The 23,363-nt window shown below is 39.8% G+C and overlaps 4 protein-coding genes across 6 annotated transcripts in view; 1 reads left to right on the forward strand and 3 right to left on the reverse strand.

Annotated features, from left to right (window-relative positions):
• Positions 1-477: 477 nt before the first annotated feature.
• wsb2 (WD repeat and SOCS box containing 2) lies at positions 478-7,724 on the reverse strand. Its single transcript, XM_080043582.1, has 9 exons — positions 7,535-7,724; positions 7,173-7,341; positions 5,583-5,788; positions 5,355-5,486; positions 4,166-4,266; positions 2,723-2,919; positions 2,188-2,277; positions 1,961-2,077; positions 478-721 (listed from the first exon to the last, which is right to left on the reverse strand). Exons 1-9 carry the CDS (start codon positions 7,572-7,574, stop codon positions 508-510), a joined length of 1,266 nt encoding a protein of 421 aa, XP_079899708.1. The 5' UTR covers positions 7,575-7,724; the 3' UTR covers positions 478-507.
• Positions 7,725-8,131: 407 nt separating this feature from the next.
• vsig10 (V-set and immunoglobulin domain containing 10) lies at positions 8,132-17,866 on the reverse strand. The gene is made up of 9 exons (XM_080043571.1): positions 17,575-17,866; positions 17,156-17,482; positions 15,484-15,786; positions 13,793-14,083; positions 11,096-11,383; positions 10,317-10,430; positions 10,098-10,110; positions 9,339-9,478; positions 8,132-8,845 (listed from the first exon to the last, which is right to left on the reverse strand). The coding sequence occupies exons 1-9, from the start codon at positions 17,618-17,620 to the stop codon at positions 8,751-8,753; spliced, it is 1,617 nt and encodes a 538-aa protein (XP_079899697.1). The 5' UTR covers positions 17,621-17,866; the 3' UTR covers positions 8,132-8,750.
• A 1,036-nt stretch (positions 17,867-18,902) lies between these two features.
• pebp1 (phosphatidylethanolamine binding protein 1) lies at positions 18,903-20,382 on the forward strand. The gene is made up of 4 exons (XM_080043605.1): positions 18,903-19,098; positions 19,395-19,504; positions 19,633-19,733; positions 20,004-20,382. Exons 1-4 carry the CDS (start codon positions 18,964-18,966, stop codon positions 20,219-20,221), a joined length of 564 nt encoding a protein of 187 aa, XP_079899731.1. The 5' UTR covers positions 18,903-18,963; the 3' UTR covers positions 20,222-20,382.
• An 804-nt stretch (positions 20,383-21,186) lies between these two features.
• Positions 21,187-23,363, reverse strand: part of taok3a (TAO kinase 3a) — a 62,517-nt gene continuing 60,340 nt past the window's right edge. For all 3 annotated transcript variants that reach the window (XM_080043522.1, XM_080043524.1, XM_080043523.1), the window contains one exon: positions 21,187-22,504. In XM_080043522.1, coding sequence (XP_079899648.1) covers positions 22,343-22,504 — 162 coding nt within the window. In that variant the 3' untranslated portion in view covers positions 21,187-22,342. The remainder of the gene's footprint in view (positions 22,505-23,363) is intronic.

A 23,363-nucleotide genomic window follows, 5' to 3' on the forward strand; every position in this document is an offset into this window, starting at 1 on the left:
CGAAATGTGTCTAACATTGTGTGATATAATGTTACAAATACAACCTTGTAAGAAAACATCTTGGACATGTACATTGTGTTTTTAATCTGTTTAATAAAACTATTTCCTATAAGTCCAGTTTCTTCTATTATTATATCAACAATTAACATGTGCCATAACAGTAGTGCGGTGCCCTTTTTATGATAAACACAGGAATTAGAAATGCATTTGATATTATTATTTACACAATAAATTAAAGAGTATAAAATTGTGATATTCAAGTCAAGCATGTGAAACATTTGAGTTGTATGCATTTTCTTACAGTAGTAGTGCAATAAATGAAACCCTTAACGTAGAAATGTTCTATTAGTAGATTACACTAAGATACGTTTCTTGTGCTAAATGGAGTCTCTTAAATCGTCAAACAAAACAAAATACTCATGTATTCCTATGACAGTGTATAAACAATCAGTCGCTGTTAATTTTTTTTCAGTTGCATTGCGTTGTGGGTAATGTGGTTCCTATCATTCAGCCCTCCCAGTCATCTTGGTCTTGGGAGCAGCAGGTCTTGAGGCGGTCGGGGATGTTGCGGTAGCTGAGGTATTGGAGGATTCTCTTGGGCAGAGGCAGCGGCTCCATCTGGTGTGTGGAGACAGAGTCGCGCAGGATGGAGCGGCACAGGTGGCACAGGCTGGGCACGGTGCGGGGAGCCTTCCAGAACCTCACATGGCCGTCTCTGGTTCTGTTAAAAAGGAGAGGGGATGGTTACTGGTTAGTGTGAGTGTGTGTGTGTGTGTGTAGCAGCCAATAACGTAAAAAAAATGTTTTGTTTTTGATGTAATGAAAGGTCGATAATTCAAAACTTAAAGGCCTACTTCACCGGTTTGAATATGAAGGTGTATTGAATTCTGAGATCCTATGTAGTATAAATGTGCAAAAACAATTGAAATTGGTTCATCCTAGCCTGAGAAAAGGCAGAAAGAGTGTTTTTTTAACCCTATATTAATCTTACTGTGACATCACAGTAAGATAAATATAGGGTTAAAAAAAAAACCTTACTTTGTAAATATTACTGTGATTTCTCCTGCTGTGACATCACAGTAATATTTACAAAGTAGTTTTTTTTTAACCCTATATTTATCTTACTGTGATGTCACAGTAAGATTAATATAGGGTTAAAAAAAACACTCTTTCTGCCTTTTCTCAGGCTAGGATGAACCGATTTTTTTTTTTTTTTGCACATTTATACTACATGGGATCTCAGAATTCAATACACCTTCATATTCCCACCGGTGAAGTAGGCCTTTAACTAGAGTGATTTAGGTATATTGCATTATCGGTTCCAGTTACAAAATAAATGTTTAAATGATTTTTTTTTAAAACACAGCCAAATACGCAATAACTTATTACATTATCCCCACAAAGTTTTTACTTTATTGGTACAGAAATGTTCAGATTTGATTGTGGAGTAGTTAGACAAACAAACGGCCAGCAGGGCAGTGGGTTAAGTTGCAGGAGTGGTTTAGTCTTTTTCGTCATGAAAGTCACCATTGAATCTGCTGCACTCTGCCACCACCCTTTTCACAAGCTATAACAATTCTGAAGCCAGATTCAAAGCCTACAAGCAGTAAGAGTTTTTCATATTATTATTATTTTTATTTTATTTTATTTTTTTGCTTTTTTTTATTTACGTGATGCAGGACAAGACAGGTGAAAGACATAACATTAGGTGAGGGACATGACAATTCACATTTAAGACAGAACGTACGAGACAAAAACAAGCAGGAGGTTGCATATTTTTACATTGTTGTTGACAGGCTCTGTGTGTGTGTGTGTGTGTGTGTGTGTGTGTGTGTGTGTGTGTGTGTGTGTGTGTGTGTGTGTGTGTGTGTGTGTGTGTATATACATACATATAAAAAACTAAATAATAAATGAAAGAGTTTTTCATATAAGAATAATATAAAGACTTGAGGATGTTTACCCCGTGGCGACCACCCCTCCTCGTGGATGGTAGTTGCAGCAGAGTCCATTAGAGCCTCTGTCTGCTTTCGTCTGCATCACCATGCCTTTCTTCCCCGGCTCCCAGATCCGAAGAGCTCTGTGAAGGCAACGCATCCGTTTGAGGTTTATTTAGTCCAGTCCGAGAAGCATTTACACAATGACATCATGCAAAAAGATTCAGGAGATGTAAGGGATGAACTACTCTACCTGTCGTCAGTCACCACAGCCAAGTGCAAACCGTTGGGGGAGAACTGTATTGCTGAGATCTGGTTCTGCCCGTAATCTTCAAAGTAGTCACTGTGGATGTAAGAGAGCGAGTATTTCAGAATGGTATTACGCCATGCTAAGTGACCATAATAAGAAATGATTTCTGTTCATATAAAAAACTAAAACTGGTTGCACAAATCAGAAGACACCAGGACATACAGTACATTCAGGCAGTGAGACAGGTGTAAACAGTGATAGGTTAGGATGGACCAACCGGGTGAAAACTGGCATCAAAAGTAAAACTCAAGCAAAATCAATGTTTCGTGTTGGAAACTGTTTGGCTACAAAAGGGAGAGATTCTATTTGTCTCGCAGATGTATAAAAAAAAGTGCAATCTATGATGCATTTGGCACCACAGTAAAAGTCAACCAGCCATACTTGGGATATTAGTTTTAAGGGAGACATGTGCCTTTCATTTACAGCGCCAAAAGTATTCAGTACATTTTGGTAAGTCAAATCTGGAATGTGAACGTACACCAGAGTGGCCAGTTTCTGGGCGGTGTAGGGGTCCCACAGGTCGATCCACCAGCTGGAGCCACTGAAGGCTGCGGTGGCCAGCAGCGCCCCGTCAGGGGAGAAGGCGCAGGAGGACAGGAGGTACAGGGTCTTCTGAGTTCCTCCTGACAGGTTCTTCATGAAGTTGTATGACCGCAGACTCCACAGACACACCATCTGAACAAGGGGAAAACCATGATGGGTTAATACGACTTTGTACCTCACGGTTTTTTCACATTGAAGTTATAGTGCGTAACTTATGTCGCCCCCATGAGGCAACCTGAGAAAATACAACAACACTGTCGGCGCATCTACATGAGGTAAAGCCTTCGGTGATTGCGCCTTTTCTGAGCTTCTGCGCCAGTGTCGAGGGGCGACACCAGCTTGTAAACGCTGTCATAGAAATACGTAGAGAGTTTTGTGGAACTGACTCGTTTGACAATAGCTTGCCTGTAACCAACATTTATTTAGATTAAAAAGTAACGCACTATAGCTTTAAATGAATTATGTATGAGGTTTAGTGGAGTTAATCTGCCCCACCATAGTTATTATTGCAACAACCAAAAAAATCCACTAATATGATTCTTCAAATGAACTGACTGTGTCAGCAGTGTCAACAGGACAAAGTGAAACACGCAGCAGACTGTGAAGTGTGATTGTGATCTAACAGTCTAGTATTACACAATGTTAAGCTGTCTAATAATTTCTTTTGGAAAGCAGACAGTGTCAAATTAGCAGTTTGACAGGAGTGTGAAGAGCTTCTCGGTGCTCCAAATGTCTCGTCTAACTGAGGAGAACAAAGAATCATGCTGCTGAACTCTCTGTGAGTTCTACTAAACACAGGGAGCAGGTGATGAGAACCAGAGCACTGCATGTTGGGGAGCAACAGACCAGGCCAAACGCTCTAACAAGTCAACTCTGAACTGGAAAGAAATCTCTTAAGATCTATATGTAACTTCAGCTGCATAGGTAAAAGATCAGTGAGGAAAAAAGAAAAATAGTATCCCTTTTATTAGCACTCCAGTGTCGAAAAAGGAACTTACCTTAACCTTAACTATTTGCTTTGTGCATAATTGTGTGTACCGATAGAAAATTTTATATTACATTCAGTGATTTGACACAGAACCGACTAAAAAAAAACATTTATTGAACTGATGCAGAGGATCTCAATTCAAATCCACCAAGCAGAAGGATAAAAGGCAGCTTTGTTCTGTCAGGAAAATGTCAGACAGCGAGGGCATCTTGAGGTATAATAGTTTTAAATACACCAAGATAAAAATGCCTATATATAGATAAAAACAACATGTGCTTATAATAAATATCTGTCAAAAGTAATATTACCACTAAAGTGATTTTTTTTGTTGTGTTCACTGACGGTTTTGCCTTGCATCGAAAACGACACACTTTTAACAGTGGAACTCACTCTGTCAAATCTGCCGACGGACGCGATCATGCTGCAGTCTGATGACACGCTGCAGCAGCTGATCCAGTCTTTATGGCCGGACAGCACCTGAACTATTTTACCTGCAACAGACAGAGAGAGAGAGAGAGAAAGAGAGAGAGAAAAAAAAATCGAAATTAGCTAAATGAGCCGAACAAGTATTGCTGGTTACCAAAAAAAAAAAAAGTGGTGGAGAATGTGCCTCCTACATGTGTACACAGGAACTTGTGTTTGCTTTAACCTCCTACATTCCAACAGAAGGGCTACTTTAGCTCGTCTGCACAGTGTCAAAACACAGAGGCAAAGTGATACATGCACATAAAAGACACTTTAACCGGTGATTTAAAATAACTAATTATATACCACTTTTCATCAATTTATACCAGGATCTTTTAGAGTATTTGACAACATTACAGGAAGTAAGAGCCAGTATCAATACAGTGTGAAACTATGTTTGCAGAGCATTAAAACCTGTTTGGTAATCCCTCACATTGAGCATTTAATGGCTTTAATAGTTCAGTAGTGTTTAATGTGGATGCGATCAAGGACTTGAGCTTCAAAGGCCATTAGTGAAGAACCCTAACCAAAAAGAAAGTCTGGTCAAATTGTTAAGATTGCCACACAGAAGCTAAATGTCAGATTTTATCCAGGAGAGTTTGAACGCACCAGCACGAAAAAGGTATCGCAACACAGCCTGATGAAGATGTTAGGGGATGGATTACCTGAGGTTGTATCACACTTTGACCTGTATAGGCATTTAATTAAACCATAGGCTGGCGGAAATGTTTTAAAATCAACTTGGGAAAATTGCTTTGGGAAATGGTCTCCAGTCGACATTAAACAAACATGCTCATAAGCAAATAAACACAGCTTTTTAGAGACAGCCGCCCTGAATGTAAACAACTGATATCTTCTTAAACTATTGACCTATGAAAGAGTGAGTTTACATTGCATTTTGTAAAGTAAACACTACAGCCATATTAGTAGGGTTTGCATGTTAGCACCACTCAAAACGATGCAAGGAGGTAGGAATATTATGCCTTTGAAATCTTGACAAAAACTTGACTTGACTGACAGATTTGTATTGTTTTTGAATGAGGATCTAACATACATTTTTAAATACACAAACACACAGACACAGACACACAGACACACACACACACACACACACCTTTCTGAGACAGGTCCCAGATCCTCAAAGTCTTGTCCCGAGAGGATGATATGAGTGTGAGTGTTCCGTTCTGAGGGAAGACCAGGTTCCTCACAACGCCTTCATGTCCATGGAGATCATATACAGCATCACCTTAGAAAATACATTTTAAAATACACTTTAAAAAAAACAGCTACAGCCAACGCATCACATGTGACGGTTCACATCCTCTCCTACAGTCAATCTCACCTGTTAACACGTTCCAGATTTTGATCACCCCATTCTCTAAGCCGGTGGCCAGTAGCAGCCTGTTCTTCCCTTTAGATGAGGGTTTTTTAGCATTGCGTAAAGCCGCGGCTGATCTTGCAGGTCTGGGTCCGAAGGCCAAGCTCCACACCGGATGACCACAACTGAAGCTCTTGTCCTCGCGGTCCGTCTCTCCATTCTGACTGTCTCTGTAAGGAGAGGGAAATAGAGGATGGAGATACCATTAAAAAAACACTAAAATGTAGACATAAAAACCATAGATAGTAGATAAAAACAGCTGGAAGTGATGCTGCCTTTCAGTGCATTTGGTTGCCTCCCTTTTTGTTTAATGGAAAATGTGAAGGAGCTAACTGATTCTCTGGAAAATAAGTTCACTACTGTTTGTTTTAGTTTTTTTTAGACTTCCACTGCCTCACATGATCATGTCTGCATGGGAACCAAATTCCTCCACTCTGATGAACACAAAAATATCCTTCAAGTCTTTAAAAATTTGAAATGTTCTCAAAATAATGACATGGCATGGGATCTCAAAATTAGTTCCTCTACGACAGAAGAGGAAATCATTTCCGGCCACTTAAAACGTATTTCTGGTAAAGTCAAGGACCACTAAGTCAAGCCATAGTGTCAAGGTCGGGGGGCCTGTTCAAAATGTTAAACAGTCGGCAAATAAAACACCCTGAAATAAATAATCATATAAGTAAACACAAACTAAATATGTAATACAGCCATGAAGTATTGAAATAATCCATTAGGTATCTGCTCATTGTAAATAAACATAATTGTTTTTCTTCTTCTTTCTTTCCCAATAGTTTATTGCATTCCTGCATGTTTTTATTTAGTTCCAGCAGTTTATTTATTTCGAAATGTCCTCCCTTAGTCTTTGTCTATTGCACAATAACACTCTGCCCCATTGACAGTGATTTCATTTCATGGTGGAAGTTTTCATCACATCTTTGAAAATAAAGACGGACAGGGAAGATATGTGATTAATTTTGGTTGCATTTAATTTACTCGTGATTATTTACTGTTTATTTCATTATTTTTTTTATATAAATTTGATCTATTATTATTTATTATTGATTTATATTTGTTGGAAATTGTACACTTCAGGTCTCAATAATATAGATAGTCATTGGGGCATTTGATTTAAAAAAATGTAAACAAATTATTCAAAAGCTAAAGGTTATATTTCCATTCGATAGGCCTACTTCATATTAAATTAAAATCAGTTTTATTTATATAGCCCAATATCACAAATAGCCATGGGCTTCAAATTCCGTACACAATATGAACCCCCTCTGTCCTTAGACCCCTTGACCTTTGGAGTTGTAAATGGTGTTTAAATCATAAAGTCATGCATAAATCATTGATTGAAGTTATTGATTATTCGATTGCAATGGTGCTTCATTCCTTCACGTCAACCATCCACCAATGTCACAACACGAACCACAACGTAGGCTACGAGGTGCACTTGAATGCATCATGCGTCCCAGCGTCCGACTGGGATTGACAGCACAGATGAGCCCCAGTATACAGTCTTATCTATTTAAGGCTGAACGACCTTTCACTTACTCTGAGTCGAGGGGCCAGGCGACCACCCAGACGATGCCGTGTCCCATGGACCAGGCGAACCAGGCTCCGTCCGGGGAGAAGTCCACGCTCCACGTCTCGCATCCCGCACGGCCCTCTAGGGATGGAGGACGGCGGGTCTTCAGCTCCAAGATTAGAGCTGGGTCTGAGGCTGCAAGGGGAGGACGTACACGGAGAGGCACCATAACACATAAGAAATTAATCATTCACAGAGAAGGGACTTGGCCTAGTTTCCTCCATTAAAGAAACACCTTATTCTCCCCCCTGGAGGCTACCCCGTACCCAGACTAGAGACCGCTGCCTAGGTTACTCGGATCGCATGCACAACTATGCCAGTGACTTACATGTCGGTTCAGGCTCCGCGTTGTTTTCCGTGGAGCACATCGTTTTTTCTCTCCACTGTATATCCGTTTTCACATTCTTCGTTTTATCGCTGCGGATTTCCTGGGTTTGTCCTCCCCGTTTGCGTCCATTTAGATCCGAAGGCAAGCAGGACACTAGTGCATAGCGCGCTCCTCCGTCCGCTCCTACTCTGCGCTGTGCCTGACAGACTGTTTGCTATGTGGAAAATGTGCGATTGGTGGAGAAACGGAATGTTCAGCTGATTTCCTGTTGTCTGACTCACGTTGTGCCATTGGCCAACAACCCAGTCACGTTCTTCTGTCATTACGTAACCTCGCTTAAGCCGCTCCCCCCACGCCATCAAGTAAACAATCCACTGATTATAAATATTTATGACATAAGAACAACATGGGTTTTACTGTGATCTAATGGTGACAACATCTGAATATGTCAGCTCATATGGTTGGAAATAGGAATAGACTATTTCTTTCCCAAGATCCCAAGAAAAAAACGACAGAAAAAGTGTGTTATGGTCCCCAGAACATACAGTATGTATATAAATGCTGAATAAATGTATGTAGATCATGTTATTGGTTATTTCTCAAATAATTTAAAATCTATTTCACTTGAAAAAATGACAATTGGAAATGTAAAGGAAAGGAAATATTTTTAAGACTGTTATATTCATATTTACACAGTTTTCACCCTATAGTAACAAGTCCAACTCGTAATATTTCATACTATACAATAGTTTCTATACAACCCGACAGTAGACAACTGACAAACAGACTGCACCACATTTTATACATAGTTTCTGCCTACAGTTGCATTGTTGGGACTGACAAGAGTCATAGAACAGTACACTCTATGTGCATGACACAGGTTGGGTGGAGAGATGCACACACTCATCAAAGTTATGCATCACTGAAGCCAACATTTCACCACCAGAGAGAAGCCAGAAATCACATTTGTGCTTAAACAGCTTCATTTACTGCAAGAATCTCAACATCAAGGCAACATGTTCAGAATGCTGTACAAACAAACCAAGCACAGGAATACGTGTATAAAAAAAAAAACTTTTTAAAAAAACACAAAAACAAAATAGAATTAGAATTTTTTTGGTTTATACAAGCGACTTCCACCGATTCTGTTCACATTCTCATTGGGAGTAAATGGCAGTTACCTAAAAATAAAACGTGAAACCAAAACACCCAACACCTAAAATGTTACAAGTTCCACTGGCTCTTCAGTCTGTACAGTATCTTCCTGCTGCTGTGAGCTTAGGTCAGCGGCTTCTGCATCTTCATGATCACCTAGAAAAAGCAAAATGGGAGGACATTTTTTTTTAACATTCGTAACACCTTCGGCCCAGGCTACGTTCCAATACCCATACTATCTACTATTTAATATGGTAGAAAAATGATTTAGGATGTCCCGATTCTTGTGGCCAGATTTAGAATGGTTAGAGATACCTGGATGTCTATTACATCCGGCTGAGATTTTTAGTGTTGAAAACAGCATCCAATTTAGGCGATTCTGACCCAAAATCCAGTGCGCACCGGAAGTGACGTCACATTGACAAAGCCTCCATATGAAAACAAACAGGGATACGTCGGATATAAAAGCATGAGGCAAGATCAAGGCGCATGAAATAAATAAGTAAAAGTATATCCCAAGTGTACTGCATGCTAACAAGATTCTTTTTATGGTCAGATGTAGTATGTAGAATAGAAAATAGAAAGTATGCGATTTGGAACGCAGGGCTAATTAACAAACACTAAAATCAACGGCATGATGAGGTCATACTTGATGGGATCCTATGTATCTGGACCAGCGTGGTTTGGTGTCCGTTGGTTACGGGAGGCAGCCGGGGAACGGTATCCTGAAAGATCTGCTCGTCGTCTGACTCCACCAGATTAAACACGTCTCCTCGGTCCTCCATTTGCCTACAGAGCACAGATAGGTTATTATAAAGGTAGAGTGCACCTGCAGGATACACCCAGTTTGATTTGAAATACATGAGACCTTTTGACACTGTTGCTTATCAGTTCATCCCTGTTAACTGCTAAACTACTGTCTGTAGCTTCATATTTACCCTACACACATTACAATCTTCTCATCTAAAGCAAAGATAATGCCAACATTTTGAACTGCTCCTTTAGTAGGACACGTATTGCAGTAGCATTGTGTTCTTGCTCTATTGAGGCCACAATACTTGCAGACATTTGATCCTCTGTTTCCTCCATGGATTTATACCAGTATTATTACTGAATTATGTTGCCAAATAGTGAGACAAGAGTGAAGCTCAGACTCGTACATCTTATGTTTACCGTTACATCAAATCAAATATGAATTCAATTTTAGTTTCATTTGTAGTATTGTAATCTACGGTGCGTTTTGGCCTACAATAAAAAATACAAAATACGTAAGTACTAAACAGAATAATTGAAATGAAACCCTAATCACAGTACGTAACAGCAGTGTTATATCCCTTTGATTCATTGGATAGAGTAATTAGATTAAGCATGCAGTGTGCCATTAGATTAGTACATGTGAGATACTCACCCAAAGCCGCTACCTGAAAGAAAAATAGGAACATACATTGTGAAATTAGAGTGGATTTTTTTTTAGACTCATTTATACTTTTGTGTCAGTTCTCATGTATAAAACATTACAAATGAACTGTATGAAATATTAATGTGTGGTAAGATCAATTTGTTTCATGCATTAGTGACTTCCATGCTTATGTTGCAGAGGGAAGAGAAAACAAACTGAAAAGATTACCCAGGCATATTCTATGGCGGCTGGAGTAAATGGTTTTAGCTATGATGGCGGTTGATCCCACGATCAGCGCAGCGACAAAGATGCCGATGATGGCTCCGGTGTACGGAGAGGAGGCTGTGAGAAAGAACCAGAGCACAGGGGAGGGTTAGAGAGGGAGGGTTAGAGAGGGAGGGTTAGAGAGGGAGGGTTAGAGAGGGAGGGATAGAGAGGGAGGGTTAGAGAGGGAGGGATAGAGAGGGAGGGATAGAGAGGGAGGGAGGGGCAGCAGGTTAAACTACATTCCACAGGAGGAGTCCACACCTGCACTCACTGGAATAGTGTTACAACCTGTGTTCCATTCATGTGTCGGAATAACTGTACGTTCTTACTTATTTTTTTAAAAAGATTTAAATAGTTTACATTTTTTAAATAGTTCATCTCTCCCTTTTCAATGAAAAAAAAAAAAAAAGAATCCTGGTTACTGTCCAGCAAATAAAATAATACATTAAGAATATAGTAAAATAAAGTAAATAAAAATAATATAACCCTGGTAACTGACTAGTAAAATATATATTTAAATTAAGTGAATTCAATTGAAATAATAAAAAATCTAACCATGGTTACTGAACAGTAAATACAAAAGAAAAAAAAATATAAAAAAATACTATCACTCCCTTTCTCTCTCAAAAGCTATCGATAAAAATACAATAACATTCAAATCCCCCCCCCCCCCCCCCCCACCTCTACAAATGTCCATCTTGCAGCCCACACCAAAGCCCTCCTCTCCCCCCTTCACTCACTCCTCACAGTGAGGTAGACCTCCAGCTCTCGGATGGCCAGTGGGTTCTCGCTGCGGCAGAAGAAGATTCCTTCATCGTCCTTGGTGATGTTATGAATGGTCAGCTTGAGGACCGGCCCTTCTTCAGTCAGGGTGTACTTCTCTCCTGCTGTGATGACTTCCTGTTGGAGCCCTTTCCTCCACGTTGTGTTAGCGGGTGGCGTGGACACAGCCTCAGTACAGAGCAGAGTCACACTGCTGGAGCCATCCAACACAGACACCATGGGCTCACCTTCAGGGAACGGAGGCTCTGCGAGACACGGACAGACATTAGGAATCTTGTTTTGCAAAACTTGATTTTTCTAAAAAACAGTCTCTCAGTTACATTTGTATTCTAGCCGACCATATAAGGAATATGCAGCCCTAACTGGGCCATTTTTTACATGTAGTACTTGTACAGATGTTAGAGTGATGAACGGTGACCAGTCGTCAGAAACCCAGAGGTATACAATTTTAAATAACTGGGGCGACTGTGGCTCAGGTGGCTGATGATCAAAGGGTTGGAGGTTCGATTCCCGCCCTGCCACTTGTGTCATGGTTGTTGTGTCCTTGGGCAAGACACTTCACCCACCTTGCCTCGTGTGAATGTCGATAGTAAGCCTGCTATCGGTGTATGAATGTGTGTGTGAATGGTAACGTGGGAATGGGAATGGGAACAGGTCTCCCTTGAAAAAGAGTCTCCGGTCTCAATGGGATTTACCTGTATAAATAAAGGTTAAAAAAAAAATAAAAAATCCTCACGTTTGAGAAATAGTGTATGTTGGCTTGAAAAATGAAACAATTAAATATATAAAATATCGATTATCGAACTAGTTGCAGACTAATCTTGAATATTTGATCAATGGCTCTTTAGAGAACAGAAAACATGTTGTAGTTGTGTAAATGCAAAAGTTTTCACAAACTGCACATTAGATTAATCCTAATTTTATCAATACAGAAGTCCATTTGGTAAATAAATACATAAGAATGTGTCAAAACATTCCTTTTAGATATTATTGTAACTCCACGGGTAGATATGGGATCTTATTTCACGGAGACACACCCAGTGTTCAATGCTCCACAAACCTCAAAGAAGGCCGATAAGCTAATAAAAAATGTTATACTGTCACACACCTTTGTGTCATCTCATTGTTTGCTCAATGATAACAGTCACACTACTGAGTGACTCACTACCAACTACCAACTGTGTGTCCGGTTGTGTTTGTTCGAACAGCCAACACTGAAATCTAATGTAAACTAATTAAAGAGAATATTAATAGTGAGAATTAAAGAAGGAGTTTTTGAACACATTAATGTTAACGCTGTTGCAGTGACGTTTACACAGTGAGCAGAGATCTGTGATAAAGACACGGAGAGAGCTACTGTATTGTACCACCGTCAACAGTTTTTCAGGGACTATTTCTTTAGTGGAAAAATATTTGTTTCCAGTGTTTTCAGAATTGAAAACACTTTAGTAGAATTGAACAATAATATCTACTCAGAAACAGTGACCACCAGATAAATAGTCCCAATAAGAACGTCCAAAGCGAGTACAGTCCACTATACAGATTAACAGGGACACTGTAGTGGAGGATAATGTTTCTTTACATTTTTTTTAAATGACGCTTCCATGCAGTGAATGTCGTAAATTCCTACCGAACTCCATTGCACTTTGGAGTTGGGAAATCTCATAGATGGCTATCTCAAAACCGCTCAGTAAACACACAATAACCCCATAGTTACACACTATCTACCTGGCTACATACCACACTGAAGCGTCCCTATTACTCTGGATACGTTTCCATACCCACTTTTCCATTTCAAGAGCGAGATGCAGCTGCTAAATTTATGCTATTTTCATATAATTTGACCACCAAAAATGAATGCAAATGTAATAAGTTTTCCTACATTGCACTGGTGTAGAGGTAAATATATAATTATCTCAAAAACCGGAACAAATAAAACCATAAGTATCCACTGATATATTTCACAGTTGGTAATTAAAGGTGAAGTAAGCAGTTTATTTATGTTAATATAAGTGTTAAATCGCTCTTTATTAATACAGTGATCACTTACATAATGTGCGCGTTTTATAAAGCCGATCTCTCAGTCAGCTGCTTTGCATGTAATCGGCAAATAAACTTAAAGGAGTATCCCGAAATTTTTATCCAATCAGAAGAGATAACGCTACAAACCAACATCTGTCTCACTCATAAATACTATATACACTCCATAGTCTCACTGCCGGTGCACGCCAGAGCAACAGATGGGTGAATGTGTATGCGCCTACAATGGCGGATCAGTTAAAAAAGTTAAAAAGTTTTGATGGTTTTTATCATGTTTTATCACACTTATGGATCTGAGATGATGCTAGATAACTCGCTGCTTGAAGACCGCAATGCATTAATGTGGTGACGTAGAGACGAGCGAGGGGACTGCTAACTGCAGTAACTGACAGGAAGTTAGCTAAAAGAACCATTCCGCTTACAGCGCCTTTAATAAAACATGGCAAGTTTTTTTTCTAGGTGAACTCAATGCATTGTATCCTGAGTGAAAGTGAACACCGTCGTCAATGGTTGCTCACTGAAGAGTCTCAGTGGCCTCTTTAAGCTGAAAGCACATGAAACATTCAGCAGCTCCCAGTGCCCGTCTCAGGATAGTTAAGAGGCTCTTTGCTTACTGATGGTTATGGAACAGGCCCTGTGCGTCCCCTTGGGGAGCGCCACGTGCTCGGCCGTACAGCCCAGCGTCTGCCCGTCAAACAGAACGGAGCGGTTCATGGTGATTGACAGGCTGTTGGTCACCGCGGATACGTAGACATGCCCCTCCAGCCCGCCCCCTGTGACATCATGCTCCTCCCCCCAGCACAGGGTCGCCGTGGGATACGCCCCCAGCCAGGTGCAGCTGAACGGGACGTGGGACGGGTCCGGGCCCGGTGCCCATGAACACTCAGGGTGTCTGTCTGGGGCATCTAGAACGGGGAAAAAAACACAAGTAAAGAATGTCAGAAAAAATAGGACAGAAGGCTACTGTGTACTATGACTTCTGTCATTTAAAGCTGGATTCAACGATTCAGGAGAATACTTGTTTTCAAAATCACTTTTTTGTCTAAATCAGTGAATATCTAGGCTCTGTAAACGGGCATGTTGTGAGGTACGGTGGGCCCCCCCTCTGTTTACATAACCATTTATAGAGCCTATGTTTTGTATAAACACTGGATTTATTTTCAGCAAACACAGTACGGGAAGGTAGTGGATTGTGAGATTATATTCACTGATTTTGACTAAGTAGGATTTTGACAACAAACATTCTCCAGAATCACTGACTCGGACAAGTCACAAGCTGGTCAACATAAAACCATATTGATAATAATGTATTTTCATGGTGCCTAAGTCCCCTAATATGTTTCTTGGAGCTAACATTGTAATTATAAGGAAATAGGGACATTATGAGACAGCTGTTGAAGTTTAAATGACTGTCTTGTTCTGCTCAATAGAAAGTAAATATTGATATATTAAAACAATTATAAATAGATGCTTTACTCTCCAATTCCAAGATGTTGCACTGTTTTCTTGCCTTTACATTGCATCTTTAGCCGAATAACTGAAATACTACAGGCAATATGAGGAGTAAAAATTGGATGGTAAGTCCATTCAACGCAAAATAACAGAAAATATCCACTACCACGTTATGACTGCAACATTTTCAATCAACTTTGCACTTCAGCAGATTTGAACTTGTTTCGACCCCTTTTTTCTGAAAACTTGTTTAGGTTTCACTCAGTTGCTATTGGATGATGACTCTTGTTTTCCCCCTGCCCATCTAAGCATTTCCAAACATGCTTTCCCTCTCCCCCAACCTTGTTTACCCTCCATTATTTTTTTCCCATGAAGCACAGTAAGAGATCACACCTGCAGACATAACATCCGCTCATTCATGGTGCAGCAAAGTTGAGCGGTTGACCACAAGCTTCTTCGAATGGATTGTATGTTTAAACCACTGAACTCTTTTACCTTTGGAAAGTTATTAATATGCATGAAGGGGGCTGTCTTTTCTTTACAACAAAGGGGGATTTAAATGTGGCTTTAGTTTAACTTACACAATGAAAGTTTGTTTAATACAAGAGCAGCTGCAAATGCACAGTGCACTGAGAATAAAAGCATGTTTATACTTCTCAAACTATTGAAATAATATAGTTTTGTTTTTGGTATTCGTATTGGCAGCAGTATTGAATCAAAATGTTGCTTTATATGTTGTTTCTTCATTGCATTATGAAATGAATGAATAAAAATAACCATAAACATAACACTCGACCACCTCAGACCTTTGGTTGCAGCAGTGTATTGTGGGTAATCTGCTCGTGTTACTCACAGTACACCAGCAGCTCTGTGCTCGTATTGACAGCCTGATGAGAGAGGTTGTTGTGCGCGCTGCAGGTGTAAACTCCCTGGTCTCTGGGCTGAATGTCTTCTATCCTGAAGTCCAGAGAGGATCCAGAGGTAGAGACCAGTGAGCTATTTGTGTTGGAGGCCCCTGTGAAGGCCCAGGTCAGCTGCTGGGATGAGGAGAAGGGCCCGGAGCAGTTAAAGGAGACGGTGGAGCCGCGGTAGACGTACAATGTGCCGTTAGGAAGAGCGGTGGATGGACTGATGGACACAGACACATTCCCTAGAGCTGAGGGGAAGAATAAGAAGCGTATAAATACAAAGCACATTCTCATATCTCATCTCATTATTATAAAGGATCAAGTTTGGAATGCAATTTTCTTAATGCTTAAAAGTTTATGATGCAAGTGTTACTGCAGCCTCTGTCACTGATCCTGTTTTACTGCTGAAACGATTAGCCGATTCAAATACTAAATGATCTTCCAAATGAAATAATATAAAAATAAAATGTAAATAATTATTTGTTGGTTGCAGCAGCGAGAGTTTGCTCCTTAACTCTGGATTTCGGAAAAATTGAACAACATTTCATGGCTCCAGCTTCTCAGAAATTAAGATTTATTGCTTTTGATTATTTTTAATCATTTGAATCTATTGTTATTTTATACAATTGGTTGCATTGTGATGGGTTTCCCTTTGGGAAATTGTGAAAGAGTTTATCACTGTCTTCTAATTTTTTACTCACCAAACAATCAATGTATTTAATAGAGAAAAGAATCAGCAGATTAATCAAAAATAAAATTTATAATTATTTACAGTCTTATAAACAACCACTTTTACATTATATTAACACATGAGGTATAATAATGTAACATATTTCAAACATATAATATTGGAATAGTCAGGGGACAATTTTCAGAATTTAGTACTTTTATTGTTAATACTGTAGTCATAATTGAAATGCATGACGTTTACTTGTACCGGAGTATTATTTGCACTGTGGTACTATACTTTAACTGTCTGCAATGTTTAAGAACCAGTTGACCACCATGCTGTTTTAAAAGGACCATTTAAGCCCCTTCAAGCATTACAACAAACTCAGTCCGGATATTTCCCTCTTATGCAATAGACATAAACACACTTTTTTCAGAATGAGGGCAATTGTAACATATTTTTGTCTTTGGCATCAATACTCAAACGCTTCTTGAACAAGTGGTGTATTTTCTTGGATGTGGGTCATTAAAAGGTAATATCATTTTATTTCAATTGGGCAATAACTATATCATATTTTTATTTTATGTTAACACTGTATTATGATAGGCCTGTGTCCTTTTTATTACTACAACTGACTGATTTGATTTATTATTACCTATTAACGCCCTTTTTAAATAGGCAACTAAATGCTGCTATTTGAAGTGGTGCTGCAAATAAAATTATGTTATGTTTTATGAATGACCATAAACTATCTAATAATCCTAGTTGAACTTAAACAGTATTAGGCCAACAAATTAACAATTATACCAACTAGATATAAAAACTATTAAAAATGATAAGGCATCATAAACCCATGCATATAGGCTACAAGAAAACAGGGTTAGACAAAGTAAAACAAAAGCAAAACTCCTAGGTGGTCCTCTTGGTCACTTGAGCAACTGACTCACCGGTTACCTGCAGCAGCACACGTGCCCTGTAGGTGATGTTCCCTGGTAGATTGGAGGCGCACAGGTAGCTGCCCTTGTCTCCAGGTGTCACCCCCTTGATGTTCAGACTGCCGTCTCGCAGCACCTCGAGGCGCTGTCCTTCAGACGAGGGGCTCGGTAAAGAAACGCCTCCTCGAATAACTTCTAGTTCATCTTTATACCACTCCGTTAACACCGGTGTTACGTCATTACTGTCCGTGTAACACGGAAGTAGAGCGATGTCTCCCGGTGCGGCTGTCACGGTCGTTTCGGTTGAGGAGCCATTGCCCGAAACTGCCTCTGCTGTTACTAGGGAGGGAGGGGTGAAATTATTTTCAGACTCACCTGAATTACCTGGCTATGTGTTTGGGTGTCACAGTAGGCTAATACAAATCACTTACCTGCCGCCCAGAAACACAGTTGTAGAAGCGCTACGACTATCTTCATGATAACTTTCCAATTTTCCTACATCGCCTTAAAAGAAAAAGTGCACAAATAAGCTCTCCCCCAGTCCAAAACCTGTGTGACTAGTCCAGCGCGTCAGTGGACACCAGTCCGCCCATTCTCAGCTATACAGCGCGCGCACAGGTGACCAGTCTGACATGATGTGACTTCTGATGGACGCGCTTTGTTTACTAGAGAGCACGCTGATCCGGAAACTTTGGCACAAATAGACCACACCCTGGACCTCACCTTGTTAAAGGTACAGTGACATAAGTTTTCTGATTTATTATAAGTTATGGAAATTATTATTAAAATGTTTAAATATTATAATAATTAGCATAATCATAATCAAAGTCAGAATCATGTTAAGCGTCAGGTACATTCACATATTGAAATAAAGCAGCTTGAACTTGAACATAAAAGGATGGTGCAAACAAGCATAGGGAAAAGCTAGTCAAAATAATAATATTATTATAAGAACATTTACTATTTAAATTGTTATAAAAAGAAATATGTGCTATTACCATTTCTTTAAAATGATCAACATCATTTTAAATTAGCCTACTTTACCTGTTTTCTTAATTATCTTAGCCACCTTTATCATAGGCCTATATTCACATTTGGAAACAAAATCTGTCCTTGGTGTGTGTGTTTTGAAGTCTGTGGCATGCTCATTTCAACCACCCATAAATAAGATTATGAGCATCATAATCATCATTTACTACACACTAGTACTACTCCAACCATAGAGGAATACCATTATCCCTTTCCTCGGTTTTGACAGATAGGCTACATTATTCCTAAATTTTAACCTAAATTTGCTTAAAAAAATAAAATCTCATAGTCACCCCAGATTCTATAAATTGGACTTCTGGAAATGGAAAGTGTGTTGATGGAGCATATAAACTGGAGGAGGGACGAGTAAAGTACGGGTGATGTGATTGACAGAAACTTTAACGAACCACAATCAGCATGGCAGTGAAGCGACAGCGCCCTCTGGCGGTCATACGCAGCTGGTGCTCTTTGTGCCGTTCACGTGTAATGAGAAAACTAGGGAACATAAACTTCATCACACAGCATTAACACAAAAACACAACAATTATTCAGTTGACCTACCACTTGACTCAGAGTTACAAATAGTCAGCGTATATTTCTGCTAAACGTGCTAGTTCTGAAGTTCAACTAATATGTTAAAGATTTGCAAACGCGCTCATTCGTCACTGGTATCCATATCTCCTGGTGGTAAGTGAACGCAGCGCTGTTGGCAGCCTCTGTGTGCCTGTACAAGTAACGGTGGTACAGTTAGCAGCGTCTACACACCGGTCTACACCCGCACTGAACTTAAAATGCCCGCAGATGTGAGCCAGTGGAGCGGGGCTCTTGAGCTTCAGGAGGTGGAGGAAAAGCCCGCACAGACTCTCACTGTTAAATACGACTCTGTGGAAATAGACGAGCTCGGCAAAGTGCTCACGCCGACACAGGTTAGTCAGCTAACTAATGTTAAAGCTAACAACACGGCTAACAACAGCATCGTTTATGAGTGTATGCTACAAAGCTATAGCCTACACTAGTAGTCCTATAACAGGTATTACGTTTAATTGATACTGTATTGCAATATTTCTTAATAGGGCCATGCTTGCAACTCAATATGTGGAGTCAGCACGTTTGCAAATATTTGGCAACAATGAATCATTACATAATGCCTCTAGCAGCGTGTGAGCAGCTGTAAAAGACGGTGAACAGCGCCCCCTAACGGCCGTATTGATTTCAACTGCAGGTGCAGAACCGACCCACCTGCATCCAGTGGGATGGATGTGACTCCAGCAAGATGTACACACTGGCCCTGACAGACCCCGACGCCCCCAGCAGGAAAGACCCCAAATTCAGGTGAGTAGAGAAGGGAAACTTTTAAAAAAACAAATGAGTCATTTGCTCCAAATAAAAACAATGCTTTAAAAAAACACACATCAAAATCCAAAGTTTGATCGTGAATACCTTTTTGTTCTTATTTAAAGGGAGTGGCACCACTTCCTGGTGGTCAACATGAAAGGGTGTGATGTGTCCTCAGGCTGCGTCATGTCGGACTACGTGGGCTCTGGTCCTCCCAAAGGCACCGGTAAGAGAGAAGAAAACTTACTGAAAACACTATTAAAGGACAGGTATTTTTTCAGTTTAAGCTCTTGTTTGACCGTGTGATTTGATGTTATGTAAAACTCCCGTTCATATCACTTTAATCTGTTGCATGGTCATTGAACTGGAGTTTGGCACGTCTGCAACCTTTCCCAATCCTACTTTTCATAACGTCTGTAGCCTCACCTTGAAAACATATTGGTCTGAATGTCACTGTAATTTAACATTTAAAACCATCCATATTCTTCCCCGTCAGGTCTCCACCGGTACGTGTGGCTGGTGTACGAGCAGCCGGGCAGCCTGTCCTGCACAGAGGCCGTCCTCACAAACTGCTGTGGAGACAACCGTGGGAAGTTCCAGATCCAGAGCTTCAGGAAGAAATACAAGCTGGGAGCCCCGGTGGCAGGGACCTGCTACCAGGCCGAATGGGACGACTACGTGCCTAAACTGTACGACCAGCTGGCAGGAAAATAAATAGAAAAGACTTGACTCAAAGCATTATAATGTCTCCTCTTTGTCACCTGCACTATTCCGTACTAAATCTGTTAGACAAAAGCATACATGTGTTTGTTAAAATGTTTTCTGATCCTGCAATGGCTGATTAAATGCTTTGAGACCCGTTCAACCAATTAGGATCCTTCGTCACGTCTTATTTGGATAAATTGACATTTATATAGTAGAAAGACATTTGAGCTCTCAATAATTAGAACCAGTAGGATCTTGTTTTTTTGATTCATATTTCCTGAAAAGGAGATCCTTTTCTAGGGGTATTATTTTCAGGTGTGGATAAATTGTCTTCAATGAGACACAAATCATAGCATTACTTTTACATTTTTAAATCTATTAAACTCAGATTATCATTATTATAAAATATATACCGTATTAGGTGTTTCAAGTTATCAGGACTACTGCACACAGGAGGAACTGTTTTGAACTTTGCTCAGTATTATCCAAGGGCCTTTAGTAACCTTTGTACTCGCAAACAACAGTCTTTCATTGTTGCACTGCGACCGCAGCTCGCTTTCACCACTTCTGCAATGTTCGATAAGGATCTGTTATATGCTAATCAGAATGAATTGCCATTTCCTAACGCTGCTACTATTAGTTCAATTTAAATCACTGAAAAAAGATAGATATTCCAGCTGGATTTCCTGCTTGGAGAGATTTGCTGTCAATTCCAACGTTTCAAAACAGTTTCTGCTAAAGTGATGAAATATTGAAAACTTGTCCAACCATGTTTCCAGCATCAAAGGTCAGAGATTGGAGCAGTCCAGCAGCCGAGAGCTTTTGGAATTTGTTCTCAAGTAAAAACACTCAACTATGAAGAACCCGTATTATTGGAGATAGAAAACAAGACGTCAACGGTTTGTGTGATGAGCACTTTATTTACAAATATAATTAAAAGCTCTGACAGATCCATGCTTTCTTTTATCCTGGAAAAAAAAATTAAAGTGCATGCAATAATAAAGCATCATACTGTTCTGGTTTATTAGAAAATACACAGCTTGAGAGTTGTGTAAAGCAAAAGAAAAAATCAAATGAAAGTCCCATTGAAAGATGACTTGATGCCTCAAATACTATCTGAGGAAGGGGGGAGAAAAAAAGCGCCTTTTAAAAATGATCTTTTGATTCGAGTGACATTTAAAAAACAATACGAAAATAAGTAAAAGCTCTCCATAAATCCTTCTATACACAAAGTACAAGTCCCCCCCGACCCTCCCTCCCCATATATGAAGCCCTTTGTGCTAGCTGGGAGTTGGAGTTCACGTGTCACATGTATTATTATTCACATTGGCTGCCAGTGCAGAGAAATCAGTACGATACATACATCGAGTACCATGATTCAACCCTCCCCTCGGTAATCAAATTCACCCCGTAGGAGTCACATTTTTATCAGAAGCGTACCTGTATGTACATGGTGATGTTTTTGTCTCTCAAAGTATCAAATTATTAAAATTTGTCATAAAAATGCCCTGGTGGAAATAAATTAAAAAAAATGTGTTTGAAAGAAGCAGTGCAGACGAGCAGCTGCTGGAGATTTTTCTTCTTTTTTTGCACCGCTAGAGAACGGAATTCAAACTAGCGAAGAAATCAAATCACCTCTATCAAAAAATGCATTGGTGGTGGAGCAGTTTTCGCCCTTCGAAACTGCCCTCTTTGTTTTTCTCTCCCTCCTCTCGTCCTCCACTTTCAGTCGCGACAAAAAGTGTCGTCATTGCACAAGAAACAAGAAACACTGTGACTATGTTTTCATTATTCTTACAAAAACGACAACTACAGGAGGAAGTTATCCAGCATAAAACACTGTTTTGTCATCTTGTGACATGAGAGGCAAGGAGAGAGGGAGGACGTTTACGTTGGATTGGAAGGGGGGGCACGAAAACCTGCCATGGACTCCGATTGTCCCGGAGAACAGCTGATTCCAGAGCCGCTGTGGGGTTTTATTATTATTGTTATTTTGTTTTTTGCGTGTTTGTGTTTGAGTGAGAGTGTCAGCAGCAGTGAACACCTGCACTGTCCGGTCAGGTAAAAAGGAGAGGAGGGAATGTACTGTAGAAACAGAGAAGATGGCGACGGGCGGTGGAGTTGGCCCCTTCATCTGTAGTCGTCCTTGGGAAGGTCCAGGGTTCCCAGGTTACAGAAGCCCAGACGCATGCTCTCCATGTCGAAGCCGTCCATCTCCCGCTCCTGGCGCTCCAGCAGGTGTTTGATGCGGTCGGTTTTCTCCTTCTGAAGGGAAACCAGCTCCTCTTCAATCTGCGCCAAACACAGAATAACAAGATACACAGGGTTAATAAACTATAGACATTTCTAATTGGCTTTTTTTTTGGTTCATATTTCTTATTTTCTTTTAGTTTTTTTTTAAGTTTGAATTCATTTTTAAAAGTACAATAATGCAGGAATAACACGTGTTTTGTATTAAAAAACCTTAAAGAAACACACTAGTGTATTTAATCTTAATTGCTTTATGATTTTGTTATATACAAACCAACTATTGAAATGAATACTTTATCCCTTTAGGTCATACTTTTTTTCTCCCTCTCTCACTTCAACAAGTGTGAAACATAGACTGTACGTGTGAAAAAGCATCAATTAATTCTGAAATAGCCGACAAGTCTTAGCCCACAGGTCCTCCTCAAAGTAACAGCAAATAATTGGACTTGTGATAGCAAGAAAAGTAATATTAATGTTGTGGTTTAAGGATCCCAGTAAGACACAAGACACTGAAACTTGCACACACATAAAGGGAATGCCACCTATATAATTAATGTCAAGTCAAATTTCCACATGGGGCTGGTAAAGAAACAGTTAAACTGATCAAATACACTTGAAGCTACAATGTTAAACAAGAAACGTTACTTTATGAATGCAAAAATAGATAATTGGAGGGAGGAATTGTATAACATGGTCAATCTATTAAATCATCCTTCTAAGATAAGAATATAAAATGCTCTGTGTATGTTGTTGCACCCTCACCCACGAGAGGGCCTGTGCTCAGATTAGAGTTGAATGGAGATTTGTTAGCAGGACTGTTGTTATTATAACAATATTTGTTATGTGAAGTGCCAGATGATGAAGGTCGCTTGAACAAAATGCAGCTATTCAAAAAGTGTTG

The sequence above is a fragment of the Ammodytes marinus genome (assembly GCF_949987685.1).
Source record: "Ammodytes marinus genome assembly, chromosome: 2".
NCBI classification, from domain to species: Eukaryota; Metazoa; Chordata; class Actinopteri; order Uranoscopiformes; family Ammodytidae; genus Ammodytes; species Ammodytes marinus.

Bases quoted from the DNA above. Each gene is read 5' to 3' on its own strand.
- vsig10 (XM_080043571.1), bottom strand. From the start codon at position 17,620: ATGAAGATAGTCGTAGCGCTTCTACAACTGTGTTTCTGGGCGGCAG. The intron at 11,384-13,792 runs GTAAGCAAAGAG...CGTGTCTCGCAG, and splicing joins GGCCTGTTCCATAACCATCA to AGCCTCCGTTCCCTGAAGGT. The intron at 10,431-11,095 runs GTGAGTGAAGGG...TCTTTCTCACAG, and splicing joins GGTCTACCTCACTGTGAGGA to CCTCCTCTCCGTACACCGGA.
- wsb2 (XM_080043582.1), bottom strand. From the start codon at position 7,574: ATGTGCTCCACGGAAAACAACGCGGAGCCTGAACCGACAT. The intron at 7,342-7,534 runs GTAAGTCACTGG...CTCCCCTTGCAG, and splicing joins CGCGGAGCCTGAACCGACAT to CCTCAGACCCAGCTCTAATC. The intron at 2,078-2,187 runs GTAGAGTAGTTC...TTGCCTTCACAG, and splicing joins GCTGTGGTGACTGACGACAG to AGCTCTTCGGATCTGGGAGC.
- pebp1 (XM_080043605.1), top strand. From the start codon at position 18,964: ATGCCCGCAGATGTGAGCCAGTGGAGCGGGGCTCTTGAGCTTCAGGAG. The intron at 19,099-19,394 runs GTTAGTCAGCTA...TTTCAACTGCAG, and splicing joins AAGTGCTCACGCCGACACAG to GTGCAGAACCGACCCACCTG. The intron at 19,505-19,632 runs GTGAGTAGAGAA...TCTTATTTAAAG, and splicing joins AGGAAAGACCCCAAATTCAG to GGAGTGGCACCACTTCCTGG.